Below are 22,514 nucleotides of genomic sequence, written 5' to 3'. Positions count from 1 at the left end.
TTTCGTATCTAACAGACCCTTGATATAACGGATTTTCCTTTCCATAGTCCGTTAAATAGAGGTTTTACTGTACCATTATGGGCGGTGCGGATACATCTTACTGGATACGATGATTTTATTTTATCAATCCACATGGGACATCACTTGACATCATCACTACCACCTCACCCACCCCCAAGGTACAGTAGCGCACCTATTCACAGCTGGGTGGACCTGGGTTGCCTCGGAAGCCAATCACCGACCCATAGGACAAGAGACGATTCTACGGTACACACACACATATATAAATTAATAATAATAATGGTAAATAAATAACAAAACCAGGATAAATAAAAAAAAACGAAAAAAGACGAACGGGAAGGAAATTTTGAGGTAATACAGCCAAAAGACTAAAAGAACACGAGGTAAATTGAACACCAAAAACACGTCTTACAAGATTAAAGGAACGGAAAATTGCCAGCTATAAAAACGACAAAAAAGATTAAAAGAACGAGGTAAATTATATACCAGAAACCAAGAGCTTGTATTAAAGAAAATTGTACAACACAACATAACACCAAAAGAACGAAATATATATAACCTAACTTAACCAAGATACTAAAATAACGAAATATATTACTACAAAACATAATAATAATAATAATAATAGATGGACAACGTCGTAGTATTTCATCATCATCATCAGCAGCGGTGGTAGTGGTAGTAGTGGTAGTAGTGGTAGTAGTGGTAGTGGCAGTAGTGGTGGTGGTAGTGGTAATAGTAGTAGTAGTGGCGAAGGAATGACTATTGGGGTAGGCTGGAGGCCATAAAAAAAGAAAAAAGTAGTAGTAGTAGTAGTAGTAGTAGTAGTAGTAGTAAGGGCGAGGTAAACCTTTACTACATGAGCCACACAGGGAATTTGAAGGCTTGGTACACAATGTTGACTCAACAATAAAACCTGGCCTAGCTGTACACGTGGATGACCTTGCATGACAATTCTCTCTCCTCTCCTCCCCAATCCCCCTACTCCCCAGCCCTCCTCTCCTCCCCAACACACCTCTCCTCCCCTTAAAGAGACACCGCCCACACTAACGCGACGCCCATCCGCCCCAAGGCAAGTGGGGAACACCCTTTTACACACACACACTTGTCCCTTCTACACACAACCATACACCCCTACTCTACACATCTGCCTCTCCCCAAACACACATCTACTCTCCCCAAACACACACACTTGCCTCTCCCCCAAACACACATACACCTGCCTCGCCTATCCTCCCCCAAGCATACACACTCACACCCACCTGCCTCTCCTCTCTTCAAACATACTTTACACACACACACACCTGCCTCTCCTCTCTCCAAATACACACACACACCTGCCTCCCCTCTTCCCACACACTCTACATATGGCAATAGTAAGAATGTCAGCTTTGGACTATGTGTGCCAAGTACAAGAGTATGATGTAAGTGTGTTCAGTAAACTACAAGACCCTCAAGTATACATGATTCCAGAACCGCCCATAAATGTCCGGGGAATATTGACAGAAATTGTACATAGTTATACTGGGGATGTAAGAGGCCCGAGGTGTGTGTGTGTGTGTGTGTGTGTGTGTGTGTGTGTGTGTGTGTGTGTGTGTGTGTGTGCTTGAGAGAGAGAGAGAGAGAACGTGGTTACCTAAGCCGTTGTGGGGGATTGAGGTGGTGGTAGGGAAGAGTACCAAGGGATTTAGTAAAACAAAGTGTGAAGTCAGTAGAGAGTGAGAAATAGGAGAGAAAGAGAGGGATAGTATGTGTACGCAGAGAGAGAGAGAGAGAGAGAGAGAGAGGACTAATTCTTCATTGTTCTCAGGTAGACGTCAGCGTACTCAAGGTGTTAAAAGAGTTACATGGGTAAGCGAAGAACAATGCCGAGGAGAATGTTCTTGGTGAACAATGAACGCCTCTGATGAACAAAAAACATTACAGTGGCCATTTACGTACAACTGGCCAGACATAACCTGAACACCAAAGTGAACACAGAAGATCAACGTGAACAAAGAACATGAACATATGTGCACTTTGAGAACTTTAACAAACAACAAATTATTTTTTCCTACCTCTATACATTCTCCTCCCCCAACATAAACACGCCACGCATACACTCCCACATACACACACAACACTCAACCACAACTTCCCCACACAAAACATCACAACCACAACTCCCCACCCCCACCCCCAACACCCCCTCCTCACCCCACCCCCCAACAAACACCCTCCCTCTCACCCCACACCAACAAACACCCTCCTCTTCCCACCCCAACAAACTTCCCTCCTCACCCCCACTCCCATGACACCCCTCCTCACCCCCCACTCCCCAACAAACACCCCTCCCTCACCCCCCCACTCCCGCTTCCCACCCCTCCCTCACCCCCCCCCCCCCAAAAAAACACCCCTCCTCACCCCCCACAAAACTACACCATCCCCTCATTATAATTTCTCCCCGCACTTTAACATAATTACCAAACAACAACAACAGTTCGGGATGACATTTACAGCCCAAAAACTATTTATCATCCATTAAATTGTTTTATTATTAGTAAACATTTATATACCTAGAGAATTAACGAAAAAATATGCCCCAGATTTTAAAGGTGGTATATGCTAAAAATCTGGGCATTACACAGGACCATCGGGAAAGTATGCCCTAGATTTTGAAGGTGTTACGTGCTAAAAATCTGGGCATTACACAGGACCATAGGGAATGTATGTACCAGATTTTAAAGGCGTTAAATACTAAAAAATCTGGATATTATACAGGATCATCGAGAAGGTATACCCCAGATTTTAAATGATTATACAGTATAAAAAAAAATCTGGGCATACTTTTCCATGACCATGTATAGTACCCAGATTTTAATAATACAGAACTAAAAATCTGGGCACACTTTCACGATGACACTATTTTTCCTGCCTTGATGAGTGGCAGTCAACCATCGTCAGGGTAATTAGAGTGAAGGTTCGTTATAATGTGTCTAATGAACATGGACCTTCATTTGTCGAGGCTATGACGCAACGGCTGCGGTACTGATGACGATGATGATGATGATGATGATGATGATGATGATGATGATGACGATGACGATGGCGATGATGATGATTGTGATGATAATAACAATAAAAATACATTGTAATAATAACAACAATAACAATAATAAATCCAATAATAACAATAATAAAAACATAATAACAACAATAATAATAATAATAATAATAATAATAATAATAATAATAATAAGGTCATCATTATGCCCTACCGTTAAAGGATTAGCATATATCATTCAGTCCATCAGTCATTTCGTCTGTCTGTCTGTATCTGTCTGCTTGTCTCTCTGCATCTGTCTCTATGTCTGTCTGTCTATCTGTCTGTTCGTCATGTAATCGGTTAACGTCGCCAACGCAAATGTTCCTGACAATTTTTCCTGGAAATGTTAGGCGAGTCGTGTGATTTTATTACACACACACACACACACACACACACACACACACACACACACACACACACACACACACACACACACACACACACAGTCGCTCATGAGTTAGCAAATACTGGGGAGGTCATTTAGGTGAGTGCCACGCTGGGGGTAGTTTATGGGGCCAGTACAGTGCCAGAGCTCCGAGTTAGTGCCACTGTCTTGCTATGCTCAGGTCATTACTGTACCACAGGTTGTCAGGCGAAGAAAAAAAACGCATACACACACACACACACCATACGTACACATCACACACACATACGTACACACAAAAAACACCACACACACAGTTTATAATAATCGATAAACAATAAATAATAATTATATGTATTAGACTCGACAAACAAAAATTACCCCCTCACCTTAGTATCTCAAGACGTCATGGAGGGGGTGGTGGAGGGATGGAGGAGGGGATGGTGGTGATGGTGGAGGGTGATGGTGGAGGGGTGATGGTGGAAGGGGTGATGGTAGAAGGGTGATGGTGGAGGTGATGATGGTGAAGAGGGGTGATGGTGGTGATGGTGGAGGGTGATGGTGGAGAGGGGATGGTGGATGATGGTGGATGATGAGAGGGGTGATGGTGGAGGGGTGTGATGGTGGAGGGTGATGGTGGAAGGGGTGATGGTGGATGATGGTGGAGAGGGGGTGATGGTGGAGAGGGGTGATGGTGGAAGGGGTGATGGTGGAGGGGTGATGGTGGAGGGGGTGATGGTGGAAGGGGTGATGGTGGAGGGTGATGGTGGAGGGGGTGATGGTGGAGGGTGATGGTGAGGGTGATGGTGGAGGGTGATGGTGGAGGTGGGGGTGATGGTGGAGGGGTGATGGTGGAGGGGTGATGGTGGAGGGTGATGGTGAAGAGGGTGATTGAGGGGAGGAGGTGAGGGTGGAGAGGGGTGATGGTGGAGAGGGTGATGGTGGAGAGGGGGTGATGGTGGAGAGGGGTGATGGTGGAGAGGGGGTGATGGTGGAGAGGGGGTGATGGTGGAGAGGGGTGATGGTGGAGAGGGGTGATTGAGGGGAGGGAGGTTCGTGCACTCCACTCCCTTAAATATTGGTAAACAAGTATCATTTAGGGCAGGGTAAGTAGTAGTAGTAGTAGTAGTAGTAGTAGTAGTAGTAGTAGTAGTAGTAGTAGTAGTAGTAGTAGTTCACTTTAATGACCCTGACCTTTTGCGACAGTGAGGGAGAGGCGGGGGAGGTGAGGAGAGGGCAGGGAGGAGGGAGAGAGAGGAGGCCGGAAGGTGAGAGCAGGGAGGAGGGAGGGGGAAGGAGGAAGGGGGAGGGGAGGGGGGGGAGGGAGGGTGGAGAGGGAGGGAGAGGTACAAGAGGGGGTGAGTAGAGGGGGAGGGTAGAGGAAGAGAGGAGGGAGGAAGAGGAGAGAGAGGGAGGGTAGAGTGTCAGATCAATAGGTTTCCTGACACAAGGTCACCATTCAGCACATTGCTTGTTTCCTTACTTAAATCATACAGTACTACAAGCTCCTCACTTAACACTACACATTACTTATTTCCTCACTTAACACAGTAATATGTTCACCGCTACCATTACTATAGTCATATGTTCAACACAGTCATATGTTCAACACAGTCATATTCAACACTGGCATATGTTCACCACAATCATATGTTCACCACTACCATTACTATACAGTCACATGTTCAACACACAGTCTAATGTTCAACACTACCAATACTCATCACTCGTGTTCACCAACATCCACCTATCCAGTGATTGGCCAGACGTAAAAACAAAAAAACAAAACAAAATCCACCAATCCCCACGCATCTCCCTGAACAACCCTGATGAACTACCATTACCTCCATTCAATTACAGCGGCCATCGAACAATCTCGTGGTTAGTTAAGTAATTAGCGTAATTAAGCGTAATGACGGGGCGTAATGATACAACTTGCCCGAGCTCTTAAGTGTTGTAATGAGGGGCGTACAAACCACCTTCAACGATCGGTGGTGGTAATTAACAGGCCCAGGTAGGGTAGTTCATCTACCCCCCCCCCCCTCTCTCTCTCTCCTTCCTTCTTTCCTATCTCCCTCTTCTCTCCTTACTTCTCTTCCTCCCTCTTCATACTCCTCCTCTCTCTTCCTCCCTCTTCATACTCCTCCTCCTCTCTCTTCCTCCTTTTCCTCATTCATCACTCCTCTCTCTCCCCCTTCTTCACTTCCTAATCAAGAGTAATTCATTCATAATTACATCTAATTAAGAAGTACTCTTGCTATACTGCTCAAAAAATACGTTAAATTAGAGAGAGAGAGAGAGAGAGGTTGACTTGCCTACACACACACACTAAAACCACCACTCACAAAACACCACATTAACACCACACTATCACCACATTAACACCACCACTCACAAAACACCACATTAACATCACACCACCACAACCACACGATAACAAGACCTTCCTTCCTTCCTCTCTTTCACTCGGTGGTTCAGAATCAAATAAGCTTCCCCGGGAAATTTATCTGTGGGAGAGAATTTTATGCTTAACGCGGGAACACAGGCGAGACGAGTGGCTTACGAAGTTTAGACGCGTCGAGACAAGAAGTTGGGGGGAAGCGACAGGTAACTCGTGAAGAAATATGCCAAGGAGGGGGAGGAGGAGGAGGAGGAGGAGGAGGAGGAGGGTCCATCTGTTACTGATGCAGAATTTATTGTAGTAAAGAAGAAACTGACTTGAATGTGTGTGTGTGTGTGTGTGTGTGTGTGTGTGTGTGTGTGTTGAAATTATATTCAGCCCGGGTTTCTGAATACTGTACGTATATGAGAGAGAGAGAGAGAGAGCCACACTACTATAACCTTAAAATAATCTTTTATCAGGAAGAGAAACGCCAGCGATCTCTTATAATAAGTTGGACATTTAGGAGGAGGGGGAGGGAGGAGAGGGTGAGGGGAGGGAGGAGAAGGGGGAAAGAAGGGAAGGGAGGGGAGGGAGGAGGGGAGGAGAGGAGAGGAAGAGGATGGGCGGACAAACGCCAATTCTCTTCCTCATTCTGTAGATAATAAGAGGGACATTCCCCTCCCTCCAAGTTTGAACAACCACCTCACATCCTACCGACTCGCCACCAACAACACCAGACAATTAGGACACATCAATACCTATAATTTACTCCATTCTATAACCCTGAGCAACAACCACCACCTCACAACCTACCACACACCTACAACCCATCAACAACATTACAAGGGAGTCAAGATAGATTAATAACAACATTTTATTCAATTACTGGATAAAATAACATGAGTTGTATGCACCGAGACCCGTAATAACCTCAGCAATAGAAACGGGTCGGGATCACTCGGGCCTGCAGTCTGGGAAGAACTTGCAACACACTCGGGAATTGTAAATAAGTTTCGCATGAGCTCCAGTCATTTTTCCTAGCCGGGGAGGGAGGAAATATTGTAAGTTGAATATTATACGTAGCTACACCGTATTTTATTGTGCGTGTGTGTGTGTGTGTGTGTGTGTGTGTGTGTGTGTGTGTATGTCTCCATCCCCAACAATACCACACACACAACGTCAATAACTCTACGGATACACCCACCCACGTTTCACTTACTAACCCCCTCCCACCAATACACACCCAACCTCACTTAAGAATAAAATTTTCTAACGTATGAAAAAAATCAGTTTCCCTATAGTACTCTCTCTCTCTCTCTCTCTCTCAGTAACCTAATCTAACTCCCAGACAACGTAAAGGTGGTTAATCAACAGGTGAAACCAGCTGGAGGGGAGACAGCTAATATTCACGACACCCAAACCATGGCTTCAAAGACCAGCAAAAAATGTGACCCCACCAAGAGCAAAAAATGTGGCCCCAAATGTAAAAACATGATCTCAAAAGCAGAAAGAGCACCCAAGAGCAAAAAATGTGACCCCCCTCAAAACAAAAATATGACCTCAAGACTAAAAAATGTGACCCCAAGAGCGAAAAAATATGACCCCAAGAGCAACGACCAGGGCCACAACGTTGGTGGTGTAAGAGGGGCGGCGGCGGCAAACATCAAGCCCAGTGGTGCATGAGACGTCTGGAAATGTACGGTATAATACTTGTAGAGGAGCTGGCGCCATCCACCCACACCTAAGGAAGTCACCGATGCTACCATTTTTAAACTCTTGGCTTTTGTTCACGATGTGAGGAATTTCTCTCTCTCTCTCTCTCTCTCTCTCTCTCTCTCTCTCTCTCTCTCTCTCTCTCTCTCCTAATAAAAATTGTGAAAAATCTCTCCTCTACACACACACACATCCATAAAACTGGTCAATTTGGGGAAGATGTTAGGACCCCCCCCCTTTACACATATCATTCACGTCCCAGGGTGTGTGTGTGTGTGTGTGTGTGTGTGTGTGTGTGTGTGTGTGTGTGTGTGTTGTGTGTGCGTGTGTGTGTGTGTGTGTGTGTGTGTGTGTGTGTGTGTGTGTGCGTGCGTGTGTGTGTGTGTGTGTGTGTGTGTGTGTGTGTGTGTGTGTGTGTGTGTGTGCTTTACATATCCTGCTGGTTCGCTATACAAATATTCACACACCTACTCTTCTACTCCACACACACACACACCTACTCATCTACTCCACACACACACACACCTACTCATCTACTCCACACACACACACCTACTCTTCTACTCCACACACACACTACTACTCCACACATCCACTCCACTATACAAATGGCCTCTCTCTCTTTCTCCCTCTCTCACTTAAGGAGCGCTGACCTACAAAGCAGTCCTCTGAGAGCTACAACCGGGGAGGGGTGAGAGGGAGAGGGAGAGAGAGAGGAGAGGGGAGAGAGGGGAGGAGGAGGAGGGGAGGAGGGTGGGGGAGGGTGGGAGGGAGGAGAGAGGAGAGAGAGAGGGGGTGGGAGGGAGGGAGGAGGGAGAGTGTGAGGAGGGGGTGAGGAGGGAGGGAGGGAGGAGGAGGGAGGGAGGGAGGAGGAGAGGGACACTTATAATGGAGTGAAGATAAGCTTGCATCATTCTTGCTCCCAGGATGGTCATGGTACCGCTTCCTTCCCTCATCCAGCATACACCACTATCACCATCACCACTATCACCATCACCACAACTACTACCATCACCACTACATCACCACCACCACAACTACACCATCACCACTGCATCCCACTTTTACAACTACTACCATCACCACTACCATCACCACCACCACAACTACTACCATCACCACTACATCACCACCACCACAACTACTACCATCACCACTACATCACCACACATCATCCTCAGTCTATTATAATTAAAGAGAGTTGAGGGAAGCTGTGCACCCTCGGTCGTGGTATATGACACAACATGAGGCCATAAACCTCATGTTGAAACCATGTGTAACGGCCACACCAGCCATCTGTACTGGGAGAGAGAGAGAGAGAGAGAGAGACTTCTTCCTCCCATCTAACATTACAAAGTTAAAACAATGTGTCGTTGCCTAGTTAGCGAAACCTTCCGTATTCTCAAAAACTTAAACCTTCATCCATATTTATATCATCATCCTTAAAGTTAAAACAACACCCTCAAAAGGTTAAACCAACACTCTAAAAAAATTAAACCAACACCCTCAAAGGAATTAAATTATCATCCTCAATTATAAACACCCTTAAGTTAAACCATCCTCCTCAAAAGAATTAAACCATCCCCCTCAAAGAATTAAACCATTGCCCCAGAAGAGTTAAGTAAGCTCCCGTCTTAAAAAGAAAATAAACCAAAAAACCCAGAAGAGTTTAAACCATACCATCAATCTCTTTTAGCATCACCCTGGCGTACCAATTCCACCCGCTCATTAGCCCCAAGGAGCCAGTTAACTCCCCCCCCTCTCCTTCCCTATCCCCCCCCTAGCCCTCCTCCTCACTCTGCCTCTTACTCACCCTGGGCCTCCCACCCACCCACCCACTCCCACCTACCCGGGCGTCTCACCTTGTTTACTATTGTGTGTGTGTGTGTGTGTGTGTGTGTTGACATTACCGGCTGAACTTGGATAATACAGCGAATTTTGAGTTATCATTATTATTATTATTATTATTATTATCGTCATCATCATCACGGTACTATATTATTGTCACTATACCAGTACTCTGTTAATTGTTTGCCACTATTATATTTACCAGTGTACAAACAATACAATTATCATCATTATTCTCACCACCTTTAACTTATTCTCACGAGGCGTTGAAACAGTGAATAAGTCTTGCTTGCTACACTGTGTATAATGTAATGAATAAGGTCATAGTGTAAGCTGATGAGTTGACCCTTACTGCCAGTCATAATACAACCATGATCTATCTACAGTATTGCCAATTCATCAATATCTTTCTCATCTACATTACAATACATTTACCTCTACAGTATTGCCAATTCATCAATATCTTTCTCATCTACATTACAATACATTTAATCATATATCAATTATAATAAAAAACTACTAAATACAAAGCGACAGACATTACATCTTGTCTATAAGCAAACTCAACATTCTAAGCCGAGACAAAATCCATTCTATTATTTCTACTGTTGTCACTCACACAATTTAACTAATATATAAATAAATTCAAACGTATTCTAAACCCTAACTTAAAAGAATATATTAGTAAAAGTTAAAAAATTTTTTGTGGAAGTAATGAGAAAAGATATACCTATAACCAGATATAAATTCACAAAGAAAGGCCAAATAAAGGCCAAACAAAAACCCACAAAGAAAGGCCAAACAATAGCCAAACATAAACCCATAAATAAAGGCCAAACAAAAACCCACAAAGGCCAAACAATAGCCAAACATAAACCCACAGAACAAAAACCAAACACAAACTCCACTCCTCTAGTCTTCAGTGCAGGGAGGTAGGAGCTGGGGACGAGTCGGTGGTGGGGTCGGAGGTCGGAGTTGATACTGACGCGGTAGTTCTCCGAGACAAAGTGACAGAAGCAATAAGAGACTCGAGCAAGCAAGGACATAAAAGTTAGGTCCAAACAGCGGCTATAACACACACACTTGGATACTATGCTCCTCAGTCAAGATTTGGCCTGGAGTACTTCAGGTGAGGGAAGAGACGTGCAGGAGGGAGAAAAAGCATAAAAAAAAAAATAATAACAATAAGAAACCATCAAAAGACGTACTTACCGGGGCTTGGTATAAGGGCGAAAATCAGCAGCAGCAGCCATCTCAGGTGCAGGAGCAGAGAGCGATCACCCATGGCAACTTTGGGGATGGGTTATGTTTCTTTTATGTGTTCCTCTTGAAAATCACTTCATCTTTCACGTCTTTTCTTTTTTTTTTCTTCTCTTCTGTTGTTTATACACAATACATCGATAATTCCTCTATATGATTACGTCCAGTTTGTTTTTGTTCATTCAGCTATACACTTATATTTTATTTCTATTTATTTCCTGCAAGATCTTACACCCAGACAGGCAGTAAGAAGTGTTGTAGTTTATATTCTCTCCTCCGCGTGTGAGTTACTCCCGGGTTGGCTGTCCTGGTCTGGCCAACATCTTTCAAGAAAATGACACGACGCCTCACCTCGTAAATTCTGCCTCACTTGAACCACTGCTGCTCCACTCTCTATGTTGAGTATTATATAACCGAGTGTTGCGGCATTTTGTTGTTTGTGTTTTTTTTTTTTAGGTTAAGTGTGTAGATGTGACGTTGAGCTATTTGTTATACACCATAAGTAACCACCACTCTGCGGGTCGTCACTCACGCGTGTCCATGACTGTCACTCATCTACACTTTGAGTAAGCTTGATACTGCCCTGGAGGAAGACCATTCACTTTCCCAGATGAAGCAGAAAGTCGACTAAGCCGTCACACTCCGTCACTCACAAACGAAGCCTCCACACTCCGTTACTCACAAGGAAGACGGTCTTGTTGCAGGTATGAAGGGAACACCTGGCCACTCAAGAGAGCAGAGAGACACACACACACACAGACAGAGAGAGAACCAGACATCACCGAAAAAGGTCTCCAGGTGGTCACTCAAACACCCATCGGGCCACTCAGGTGAGCAGGTGGCAGCAGCAGCAGGAGGAGGAGGAGGTCGAGGGTGAGGGTGGTGGTCATCAGTAGTCGAGGCAGGCAGGCAGGAAGAACGTGACCACTACACACGACCCCGGGCTCACACTCGTCCACCCTGCAAAGGAAAACATAAATTGGTAAAGATTTTCACTGGTGGAGAAGGTTGGTGGTGTCTACTGTAAGAGGGAAGGCAAATGGACACATGACACATAAATGTTGGCCTCTGGGGGTAAATGTTGGATTCTGGGGTAAATGTTGGCCTCTGGGGTAAATGTTGGCCTCTGGGGTAAATGTTGGCCTCTGGGGGGTAAATGTCGGCCTCTGGGGTAAATGTTGGCCTCTGGGGTAAATGTTGGCCTCTGGGGGGTAAATGTCGGCCTCTGGGGGTAAATGTTGGCCTCTGTATCCTTAATAAAAAGATAACTAGTATTTACTGCCTAAAATAAAATACACCAATAAAATTAATAAAAGTTCGTATGACTATTATTTAATCAGATATATTTCAAAACAAATAAATACAGTAGAAATAAATCAGGATGTACTGACGAACTAAAAAAATCAATAAATAATGATTATCTCTGTAAAAAAAAATAAATAAAAAATTAAGATATATATATTTTAAATATATAAAATGTTGCCTTCATAAACACTACTTAAACATTTGTATTTTATAGGTAAATAATGTTTTCTATAAATTCTAGTTTTTACAGATAATGTTGCATGTATAAATGTATAAATGATGTTGCTAATGTTACTTTTTAGTGGACAAATAAGCATAAATTTTCACTGACAAAATGTTGACTTAGTAATTTTTTTTAAGACAAACACTATAATACAAATATGTTTTTTCCATTATATAAATCCCTCCCTATATAAACACTGGTAGACCGAAAGGAGTTTAGTATATAAATTATTAAATAACTAGTGGGAACAAAAATTAATTTTCTTCTTTACTTAATAGACAAGTTAGTGTTGGTGGGATCAGTGTTAAGAAAAGATATTAAACTAAGGTAGAGTCTTGGTATAATTTTTCAGCCATATTGAGAGAGAGAGAGAGAGAGAGAGAGAGAGAGAGAGAGAGAGAGAGAGAGAGAGAGAGAGAGAGTCGAAGAAGAAACGAGACATACTTTAGTTTGTCTACGATTAAAACTCCCCATAAACAAAACACTACTTCCTCCCTTCCTCACAGAAAACGGGAGAGTGGTGCACAAAATCGGGGAAATTACGGCAGGCATATTAAGGACGCCGTTATCTGAGTGTCACGGAAATTGCTACCTGGGACTTCCTTGATAAGAAAACTCCTCGAATATTGGAGAAATTGTTAAATCGAATACCAAGAATATTGTTACTTGCGTCCAGAGGATATTGTTACTTGCGTCCAGAGGATATTGTTACTTGCGTCCAGGGGATACAGAACCACCCAGCTGTTGTGACGTCATCGTAAAGAAAATGGAGAGCAGGTGTTTTAACGTCACTAAACCAATAAAACGAGAGGTCACTATAGGGCACGACCTATTATAATTACATCAATTAAAACTGTATCACTGTATCTAAATTTACTACAGAAGATGGCTCTATTTAGGTGGAAATTGTCCAATCATCGTTGTCAGATGTCTAATTCTGGTGTACTGGTGATTATGTGGTTGGTTATTGAGAGAGAGAGAGAGAGAGAAAGAGAGAGAGAGAGAGAGGTGAAAAAAGAAAAGAGAAGGCGAGAGAAAGAGGAGCAACAGAGACAAAAAACCCTAACAAAAAAGTCACTTACAGACCACCAGAAAAAAAATAAACATACACGCCACGCCCTTCAGATACAGACAGACTTAAAAGACACTTGCAGACACAAGACAGACACCATAACCCCTCCCGGTCTTCCCCGCCCCCTCCCCTCACCCCCTCAAGTCATGACATTCTTGGTTAACTTCGACCTTCCTATACTTTTGCCTCATGTGTGTGTGTGTGTGTGTGTGTGTAAACCCTGGACATGTGAGTCACCCGGCCTCCACCTCCGGGAATTTTGTGGTTGACTGACTCAATATTCTCTCACCCCCCCTCTCTCTGGCCAATAACTCTTAACTTCCTTCTCACAAGACCTCCTCCACCACCACCACTCTCCACACACATACAGAGTTAACTTCCTCGTGTCTTTCTCGACCTTCTTGACTCTGGATCAATCAAGGTCCACCTCATTGACAGTCTGAGGGTTGGCGACCACGGCCCTCCAGGATTTGTCTCTACCAACTTCACTCAGCTGCCCTCAAAGTAGGATTTTTAGTCTATTTACAAATCCTAGTGTTTACCTTCTCCTCCTTCCGCTTATAACTATCAATTCTTATCATTATCTCTTTATCATTATTGTCTCATTCCTAATTATCTGCTTCTACCTCATCTCTCTCTCTCTCTCTCTCTCTTTCTAAAAAACAAAAACCCACCCAAGGCAAAAATAAAAATCACGTTTGAGGTATTTTTTTTCTTAACTTTAATTAAATAACTGGAATTAATATATATATTTTTTTTACCTTCAGTTCGACCAAATTCACTTTCCCTCGTCGCTCTTACTTGAAATAATAAACGTCATTTTTACCACCCCAGCCACCATTATTTCCTAGTTTATTATCTATATATTAAAAAAAAACCGACTCATCATAATTTACCTTCATTAAATTAAAAATAATAATAATCTAAATCAATCCATATAAAATACTGCGAGGCTTTTGGTTAAGAAAATTCATTCTTTTAAGAGAGTTATGTGTTCGGTGTTGGGAAATAATCCTCTTGCAGCAGTTCGTTCCAACAATGGGGTTACCTGGGAAAACTAGAGCAATCTCCTCTGATTAAATTGCAATTTTTTCTATTATTTTCTTTCATTCTATATTATCTATATTTTTTTGTCTTCGGGTTTATTTTCTTATATAGATGGTGTTTAATTTGAGTGTGTGTGTGTGTGTGTGTGTGTGTGTGTAAAGTTACTACCACTTATTATATCTATTAAAAATATTATTATAATCTTGTTACTCTCATTACATTCTTATCATTATCATTATCATATTTATCATCATTTATTATTATTATTATTATTATTATTATTATTATTATTATTGTGCCGTGGGTTAAATACACAAGTCAGGTAACATAACACAAACACCAAATAAATAAATAAATAAATAAAAAAATAAAAAATAATTAAAAAAGTGTTTGAGGCTTAAGGTCCTTGAATGGTAATCGTCATTTGCATATTCAGACACACATAAAAGTGAACATTTACGTCTGCATCATCCGGGCAGCTGGCCATCACTATCACCACCACCTCCAGCCCTAGTATGATGATGATGATGATGAGGGTGGTGATGAGGGTGGTGGTGGTGGTGGTGAGGGTAGTGGTGGTGGTGATGATGATGGTGGTGGTGATGGTGGTGGTGCTGAAAATTATGAAAATGATGAAGATGGTGGAAATGGTGATGATGGTGAAGAAAATTATGAGTTGGGTGATAATGGTGGTAAAAGTAATTATAATACTGATATTGATGATAAGAAATAAATATTGAGATAATTATATTCATGATACCATAACAGCTATTAAACTTTATAATAATAATAATAATAATAATAATAATAATAATAATAATAATAATAATGTTTCAATACAAAAATAATGAATAAGTCATCATACTCCAGGGGTTAAACCAGGGTTCTCAACTTGGGGAATTTCAGGTTTTCAGGGGAACTGATACTAATATGGAAAAAATAAAGGATTTTCAGTATTATATGCATATTATTTCGAATGCACTTTTTGAGGCAGACAATCTTGGAAAGGAGGGGGGAATGACATTCTGACATATGGTGAAAGGGGTGCATAGCAAAAACATGAAGATGAACTTCACTGCTAAACCATCATACTCCAGGGGTTAAACCAGGTATCACATTAACGGACCCTCGATATAACGGACTTTCATCCACTTATAATCCGTTAGATGGGGAAAGTTTCACATTAACGGACCCTCGATATAACGGACTTTCATCCACTTATAATCCGTTAGATGGGGAAAGTTTCACATTAACGGACCCTCGATATAACGGACTTTCATCCACTTATAATCCGTTAGATGGGGAAGTTTCACATGAACGGACCCTCGATATAACGAACTTTCATCCCCATATCCTCCATTATATAGAGGTTTCACTGTAATTTTCCCCCATAAACAGAGAAAAAAAAACTACCTAAATAAAGATGAAGTTGTGGTGAGAGCAATAGAGTAAGCACAAATCCTGCCACTTATTTTACATAACTCTCCGCTGCAATACACTCAACCCTTATTTGCATACGTATGATATGAGAGCGTTGAGAGGACGGAGGCTGGACCACTGGCCTGCCCTGGTGCATGGTGTGGAGGAGGGGGGTGGGGAAGTGGGTGAGGAGGCAGGTAGGGGAGGAGGAGGAAGAGGGGTAGGGGAAGTGGGTGAAGAGGAGGGGAAGGGAAGGGGATGGAGAGGGAGGAGGATGAGCGGAAGGAGAGAAAAAGATAGGAAGAGGATGGAGAAGGGGGAATGGGAGAAGGGGAAAGGAGGGGGATGAGGAGGGAGTAGGTAGGAGGAGGGAGGAGGTTGGGGTGTTGTGGAGGTGAAGGTTGTAGTTATAAAAGGATGACTTAGACTCGAAACACATAGGGGTGTTGTTGAGGTTGCAGTGGTGGTGGTTGTTGTTGTGGTTGCAGTGGTGGTGGTTGTTGTTGTTGTGGTGATGGTGGTTGTTATAGTGGTGGTTGTTATAGTGATGGTGGTTGTTATAGTAGTGGTGGTGGTGGTGGCTAGCTAAGTACCGGCTATCATTCTATTCGTCAGCATGACTACATCGTCTACAGCCATCATTGTCGATCTGCTAATTCCGTCTACGTTGTTGCCATACATAACGCACATAACTGCCATCTATCTGCTGGCTATTGCCATAGGCCAAATGGGCCATCGGGTCAACGTCTGCATGATCTGCCATCTGCCATGACTTGGCCATCATCTGCTGTTTTCACCGTCTATTGTTTCATCTGCCACCGTCAGTTGTTTCATTGCCATCCTGCTGCTGCTTGCCATCGGCCATTCCGTCTGTCATCATGACCATCACCGTTGTTTGCCATCGGCTCATAGCTGACTGCTAACGCCCACAGTTGTTGCTGCCAAGGTCTTGCTGCTGGGCTTGCTAACGCCGTCATGACTTGGTCAGTCACAGTTATGGCTCAAACATGTTGATTCATAATGTCATGTTGTTGGTTGCTACCGTCATGGCCTGTCTGTCAGTACCAGCTTGCCTGTCTAGTTTTAAGTGCTTCAACTCACAGGATTACTAAATACTACTCCCAAGTCTTTAAATTCCAACTCGAGACAAAAGCAAGAATTCTCCACCAGCTGTGTTACGCTACGGCGCGGAAAAAAAATCCCTCGCAAGAAAATTACATCTATAAGTCAAGTCAGGGAAGGACTGATTAATCTCAACCAAAAATTAACTCTGGGAGACGAGGCGAATGTCCCCCCCCCCCTCACTCTGTCACTTTCCTCCAATAGAACACACACTAACAATACCCCTTTACCCCACGTATATAAAATATTAATTACTGCGACAACCAATTAAACTCGACGTATACCAGTGATGTCAGCCCTCCGTCACGCCACATCACAGTACACTACTTGGCAACCCAGGCGGCGCCACCCAATCCCCCGCCACCAACTTGGCCAAGACCCTGTCACACAAACTTTGCTCTGCGTGTCATTTGGTAAGACTGCTGGGAGATGCAACCTATACTTTATTCCCTTGACTTGGCGGAAATTCAGGCAGAAAGGCTGGTTCTCACACTGAAGGGGAAAACACAAAAGCCAAAACGTGGTGTTGGGGAAATAATGAGAAAAATAGTCTGAGCTTTACGTATCGAATGTGTACAAACTTTGGCTAGGCTGTGGCCATTGGTACCGACACCTGGGGGAAGTAACCTATACTTTATTCCCTAGAGTTGGGGGAAAATTCAGGCAGAAAACTCTCCCTCTGGTTGGGAAAAAAACAACAACAAAAGCTAGAGGAAAGAGTTTTGGCAAATAATAAAAAGATAAAAAAAAATTAGATATAAGGAGAATGTGTCACTTATATGTGTCCACCCGGGCCACTAGTCTGACTGCCGAGGGAGCTGACCTACTTTATTATATTCCCACAAAAAAAAAAAAAACTCTGGCAGGAGAGACACAAAGGCGAGGGAAAAATACAGACTTGGGAACAAAAAGTAAACTATTTCGATGAAGATATCAGACAAAAAATGACCAAATTAAGAAGAAATAGTGTTTACAGATATGAACTACACTCAACTATGGCTCCTTCACGATCATTACACACACACACACAGAATAAGTAGTGTAGTTGCATTGTCTCAGTTGCATTAAGTTAATACCACTGTCTTCACAACACCAAAATAGTCTTAACAAAATTCTGAACGCCAAGAACAACAACTTCCCCCAAAAAATATCTTTACGATTTTGTGTGAGACAATATGACACAACGGACGAAGGACTTAGACAACCCTACTGAGACAACAGGAGTCACAGTGTTCATTATAAAACTCATCGAACCCCACCGTAACGATACTTTTTGGAGTGAGTGCTACAAACTGAAAAATATCCCCCTAAAAAAAAACAACAACAATACAATAAAACACAAGAGAAACTTTCAATAAATATTCTCAAAAGTTCATTTAAAATACATAAACAACATTTATATGAATTCATGGCAATTCTCCTAAACACACACACACAAACACCCGCCCGTCTTTGTTTACGTCTGAGTAAGTACAGTACACGTGGTAATACGAGTATGAATGTATTCTTATGTATATATGTATGTGTGTATCATCTGTACTCACCTAACAAAACCTCAGTCCTCACGTGCAAAAAAACTCTTCACGAAACTGTATGGAAATGAGAACTCTTTGTCTAATATTCAAATGAGAACTTAAATCTATATATATACTATTCAAATGAGTAACTTATCTATGAAATTCTCAAATGAAGGCTCTTATCTAGGTTATATACAAGCGAGGCGGACACGTTGAGATCCCTACACTACGCAATCACTGTATATCACCTCACTATCTTGCAGGACAGACAAACAGTATCGCTGACTCAGAAACCCATCCCAGTCTCCCCCTTCCCCTACGACGTGCCAGGCGGTATTGAGTGATTGTATACTCGTCCCAACCAACCACATCACGTCAGGGAATCTATCTACTACACAACTCTCCAGAGAAATTAATCGCTGCCCTAACTCACTCAACTATTCCCTCAGTCATATCATGGGTGTCTTACGATCCGCCAGAGTTGTGTGTGTGTGTGTGTGTGTGTGTGTGTGTCTTGATGGTACCCGAAACGATCGTATGTTTACCTCAAGTCTCCCTACAGTATGGCGCTAAATGATGCACCTGGGATGTTAAGGAATATTTTATATAGTCTCTCAGCCATATTTCCCAGGGTAATACAACCATCTTGCCGATAGTAAACCAACAGGCTTATTGTTCATAACCTCTGTCTGTGGTCGAGTTTAAACATAAGCCAACACACACGTGCTACATTAGCTAAAACAACTATCTGTGCAGGTGGGGATCGAATTTTTTTACGTGTGACTAGTGACAGCTCTCATATACCAAAAGTTATCGTCCAGGGTCTCATGTTATTTCCTACAAAGTATGCACAGATAGTTTTAGCTACTGTACATAAGTTCGTTTGACTAGAACCTTTACCTAAAAACTTGGTTATTTACAAACAATAAAATATCTGCACTCAATCTTCCGGAATACTGAAGCAACTACCTAACAGTCTGACCTACAAGCTAATGTCTGCCGTGTTCTTAATCTGTTAAACATCATAGTAGAGACAGAGACAAAACATAACCAAGCGTTTCTCTCAACAATTGTTAACAAAATATGTACAGTATGTGTGTGTGTGTGTGTGTGTGTGTGTGTGTGTGTGTGTTTGGGGGGGGGGGGGACCTAAGGGACTCTCATTCCTGACATATACTGCTCTCAACCATGGTGTAGGGTAGACAATAAGCAGCCACACATTAATCTCCAAGCTACACGATGCGCCGCCCTGGCAACTGTGTGCACGGCTCACGATAACAACTCCTTATAATAGTGGTGAGTGAGGCATATGTCAGACCTGCCAACACACATGTCTCCTGCGTCTGACACACTCATTTCACGCTTAACACACTCTCACACACTTAAGTAATCATTTCACACGCATATCAATTTCAAATTGTATATTTTAATTGGAATAACATATTACACGGTACATGGGGGCACAGTCCTCCACACTCTACACGGATCTGATTCTCTCTTAAATATGGTGAAGCCTTTAACCCCTCAAGTACAACAACGACACCTCAATAATTTAAAATATACAATAAAAAAGAAGACTAACACGTTTGCTTGGTCAATATACTCGACAGTGATAAGTATTCTCCCAACTTGGAAACTGTCACGAGCTCAGCAACTCATTCCACTTTCTCCAGAATACAACCTGGTATTAAAGAAACAGACGTGAAAATTTGTGTACGTGTTAAGGTTGACATCTTAGTGTGGTTGGCTGGGTGGGTGAGTGGCTGGGTGGATGAGTGGCTGGGTGGGTGAGTGGCTGACTGGGTGAGTGGCTCGCTGGGTGAGTGGCTGAGTGACAAGCTTAGGCCACCATCCACATAACATTTCAAAAGACAAAAAGTCAAACAATATATAATAACTATATGATTTTTTATCACCATCCATCCATAGTTACTTGCCATTAGTGAATCAATCTACACCTAAGATTATAAACATGTTAATTCATAATGGAATCAACAAAAACAGAGTTAAAAGAGAAATTCGCGGATATCGACAATAATTAAGTGGGTTGGACACAGGTAGCTGAGCATCATTACCAGGTGTGGTATTTTTTAAAGAACTGATCATAATATAATTTAACCACTATTACTTGAGGGGAAAAAATCATCATTAATACGTAAACACAATTACCGGAGATTTTAACTTTGCTGACAGATTATTGCCTGAAGAGATGCGAGCCACAGTCTACCAGCCAACGACAACCACAGTCTACCAGCCAACGAGAGCCACAGTCTAACAGCCAACGACAACCACAGTCTAACAGCCAACGACAACCACAGTCTAACAGCCAACGACAACCACAGTCTAACAGCCAACGACAACCACAGTCTACCAGCCAACGAGAGCCACAGTCTAACAGCCAACGACAACCACAGTCTAACAGCCAACGACAACCACAGTCTAACAGCCAACGACAACCACAGTCTAACAGCCAACGACAACCACAGTCTAACAGCCAACGACAACCACAGTACCAGCCAACGAGAGCCACAGCTCCACCAGCCAACGAGAGCCACAGTCTAACAGCCAACGAGAGCCACAGTCTACCAGCCAACGACAACCACAGCTCCACCGCCAACGAGAGCCATACCAGCCAACGAGAGCCACAGTCTACCAGCCAACGAGAGCCACAACGAGAGCCACAGTCTAACAGCCAACGACAACCACAGTCTAACAGCCAACGACAACCACAGTCTACCAGCCAACGAGAGCACAGTCTACCAGCCAACGAGAGCCACAGTCTAACAGCCAACGAGAGCCACAGTCTACCAGCCAACGACAACCACACAGTCTACCAGCCAACGAGAGCCACAGTTCACCAGCCAATGAGAGCCATAGCCCAACAGCCAACGAGAGCCACAGCTCACAGCCAACGAGAGCCACAGTCTACAGCCAACGAGAGCCATAGTCTACCAGCCAACGACAACCACAGTCTACCAGCCAACGAGAGCCCAGCCAGTCTACCAGCCAACGAGAGCCACAGTCTAACAGCCAACGAGAGCCACAGTCTCACCAGCCAACGACAACCACAGTCTACCAGCCAACGACAACCACAGCCTACCAGCCAACGAGAGCCACAGCTCCACAGCCAACGAGGAGCCACAGTCTACCAGCCAACGAGAGCCAACAGTCTACCAGCCAACGACAACCACAGTCTACCAGCCAACGAGAGCCCTAGTCTACCAGCCAACGAGAGCCACAGCTCCACCAGCCAACGAGAGCCACAGTCTACCAGCCAACGAGAGCCACAGTCACCAGCACGAGAGCCAAGTCTACTAGCCAACGAGAGCCACAGTCTACCAGCCAACGACAACCACAGTCTAACAGCCAACGACAACCACAGTCTAACAGCCAACGACAACCACAGTCTAACAGCCAACGACAACCACAGTCTACCAGCCAACGAGAGCCACAGTAAAATCACTTAACCAATTTATAAACTGTCTCTGATAAAACAACTTGAGACTATTCAGTAAGTTTGGCAGCGACTACACACCTGGATCCACCTCTAATCATCGGCTAGTTACCTTAGTCACATATAACATAGCCTGCAAGAACAAAATAAACTACTTGTTCACTCTCTAGGCCAGATTTGAACACAGTACACATACACAGTGAACACCTACCGAGAAAGAACACAAATCTGGTGTATCTTTAGTGAAGAGACAAAAATCTGGACATAATTCTACAAAAAATCACATTATCATTGGTAAACCAGATGGCCACCAACACCTGGCATAGAGGCTACGACACAAAGCCGTTAATTACAGGTAACATGAAGCAACCAATTCTAGGATCATTAAGTTCAACTGGTTAAGAATGGATGGTTGAGACTGGATGGCTGACTGACTGGATGGTTAACTGACTGGATGGTTGACTGGATGGTTCATGTGTGTCAAGTCAACTCTACCTCAGTGCTGCCCATGAAATTTTAAAATGTGATGAGTGAATCGGCCCGGTGCGTGTCAAGGCCAATTATATCGTCAACGTGTGCTATATATATCAGACTCTCTATCTCTCTAATAAAACAACAATGAGAACAGAACCCCGTGTAGTAGCGTCAGTTAGTAGTCAGTCATTAATCTTCACTGACAAC

At 43.2% G+C, this 22,514-nt stretch overlaps 2 protein-coding genes across 9 annotated transcripts in view; one reads left to right on the top strand and one right to left on the bottom strand.

Moving 5' to 3' along the window:
- The window catches only part of LOC121877532 (Down syndrome cell adhesion molecule-like protein Dscam2), a 223,190-nt gene that overhangs the window by 151,621 nt on the left and 49,055 nt on the right, over positions 1-22,514 (bottom strand). For all 8 annotated transcript variants that reach the window (XM_042383303.1, XM_042383306.1, XM_042383307.1 and 5 more), the window contains exon 2: positions 10,627-11,634. In XM_042383303.1, coding sequence (XP_042239237.1) covers positions 10,627-10,699 — 73 coding nt within the window. In that variant the 5' untranslated portion in view covers positions 10,700-11,634. The remainder of the gene's footprint in view (positions 1-10,626; positions 11,635-22,514) is intronic.
- LOC121877538 (proteoglycan 4-like) lies at positions 11,831-21,846 on the top strand. Its single transcript, XM_042383327.1, has 2 exons — positions 11,831-11,864; positions 20,573-21,846. The coding sequence occupies exons 1-2, from the start codon at positions 11,831-11,833 to the stop codon at positions 21,844-21,846; spliced, it is 1,308 nt and encodes a 435-aa protein (XP_042239261.1).

Source organism: Homarus americanus, unplaced genomic scaffold, assembly GCF_018991925.1.
Source record: "Homarus americanus isolate GMGI-L3 unplaced genomic scaffold, GMGI_Hamer_2.0 scaffold14655, whole genome shotgun sequence".
NCBI lineage: Eukaryota > Metazoa > Arthropoda > Malacostraca > Decapoda > Nephropidae > Homarus > Homarus americanus.
The sequence above is the reverse complement of the archived record's forward strand: the minus strand, read 5'-3'. Positions and strand labels throughout refer to the sequence as shown.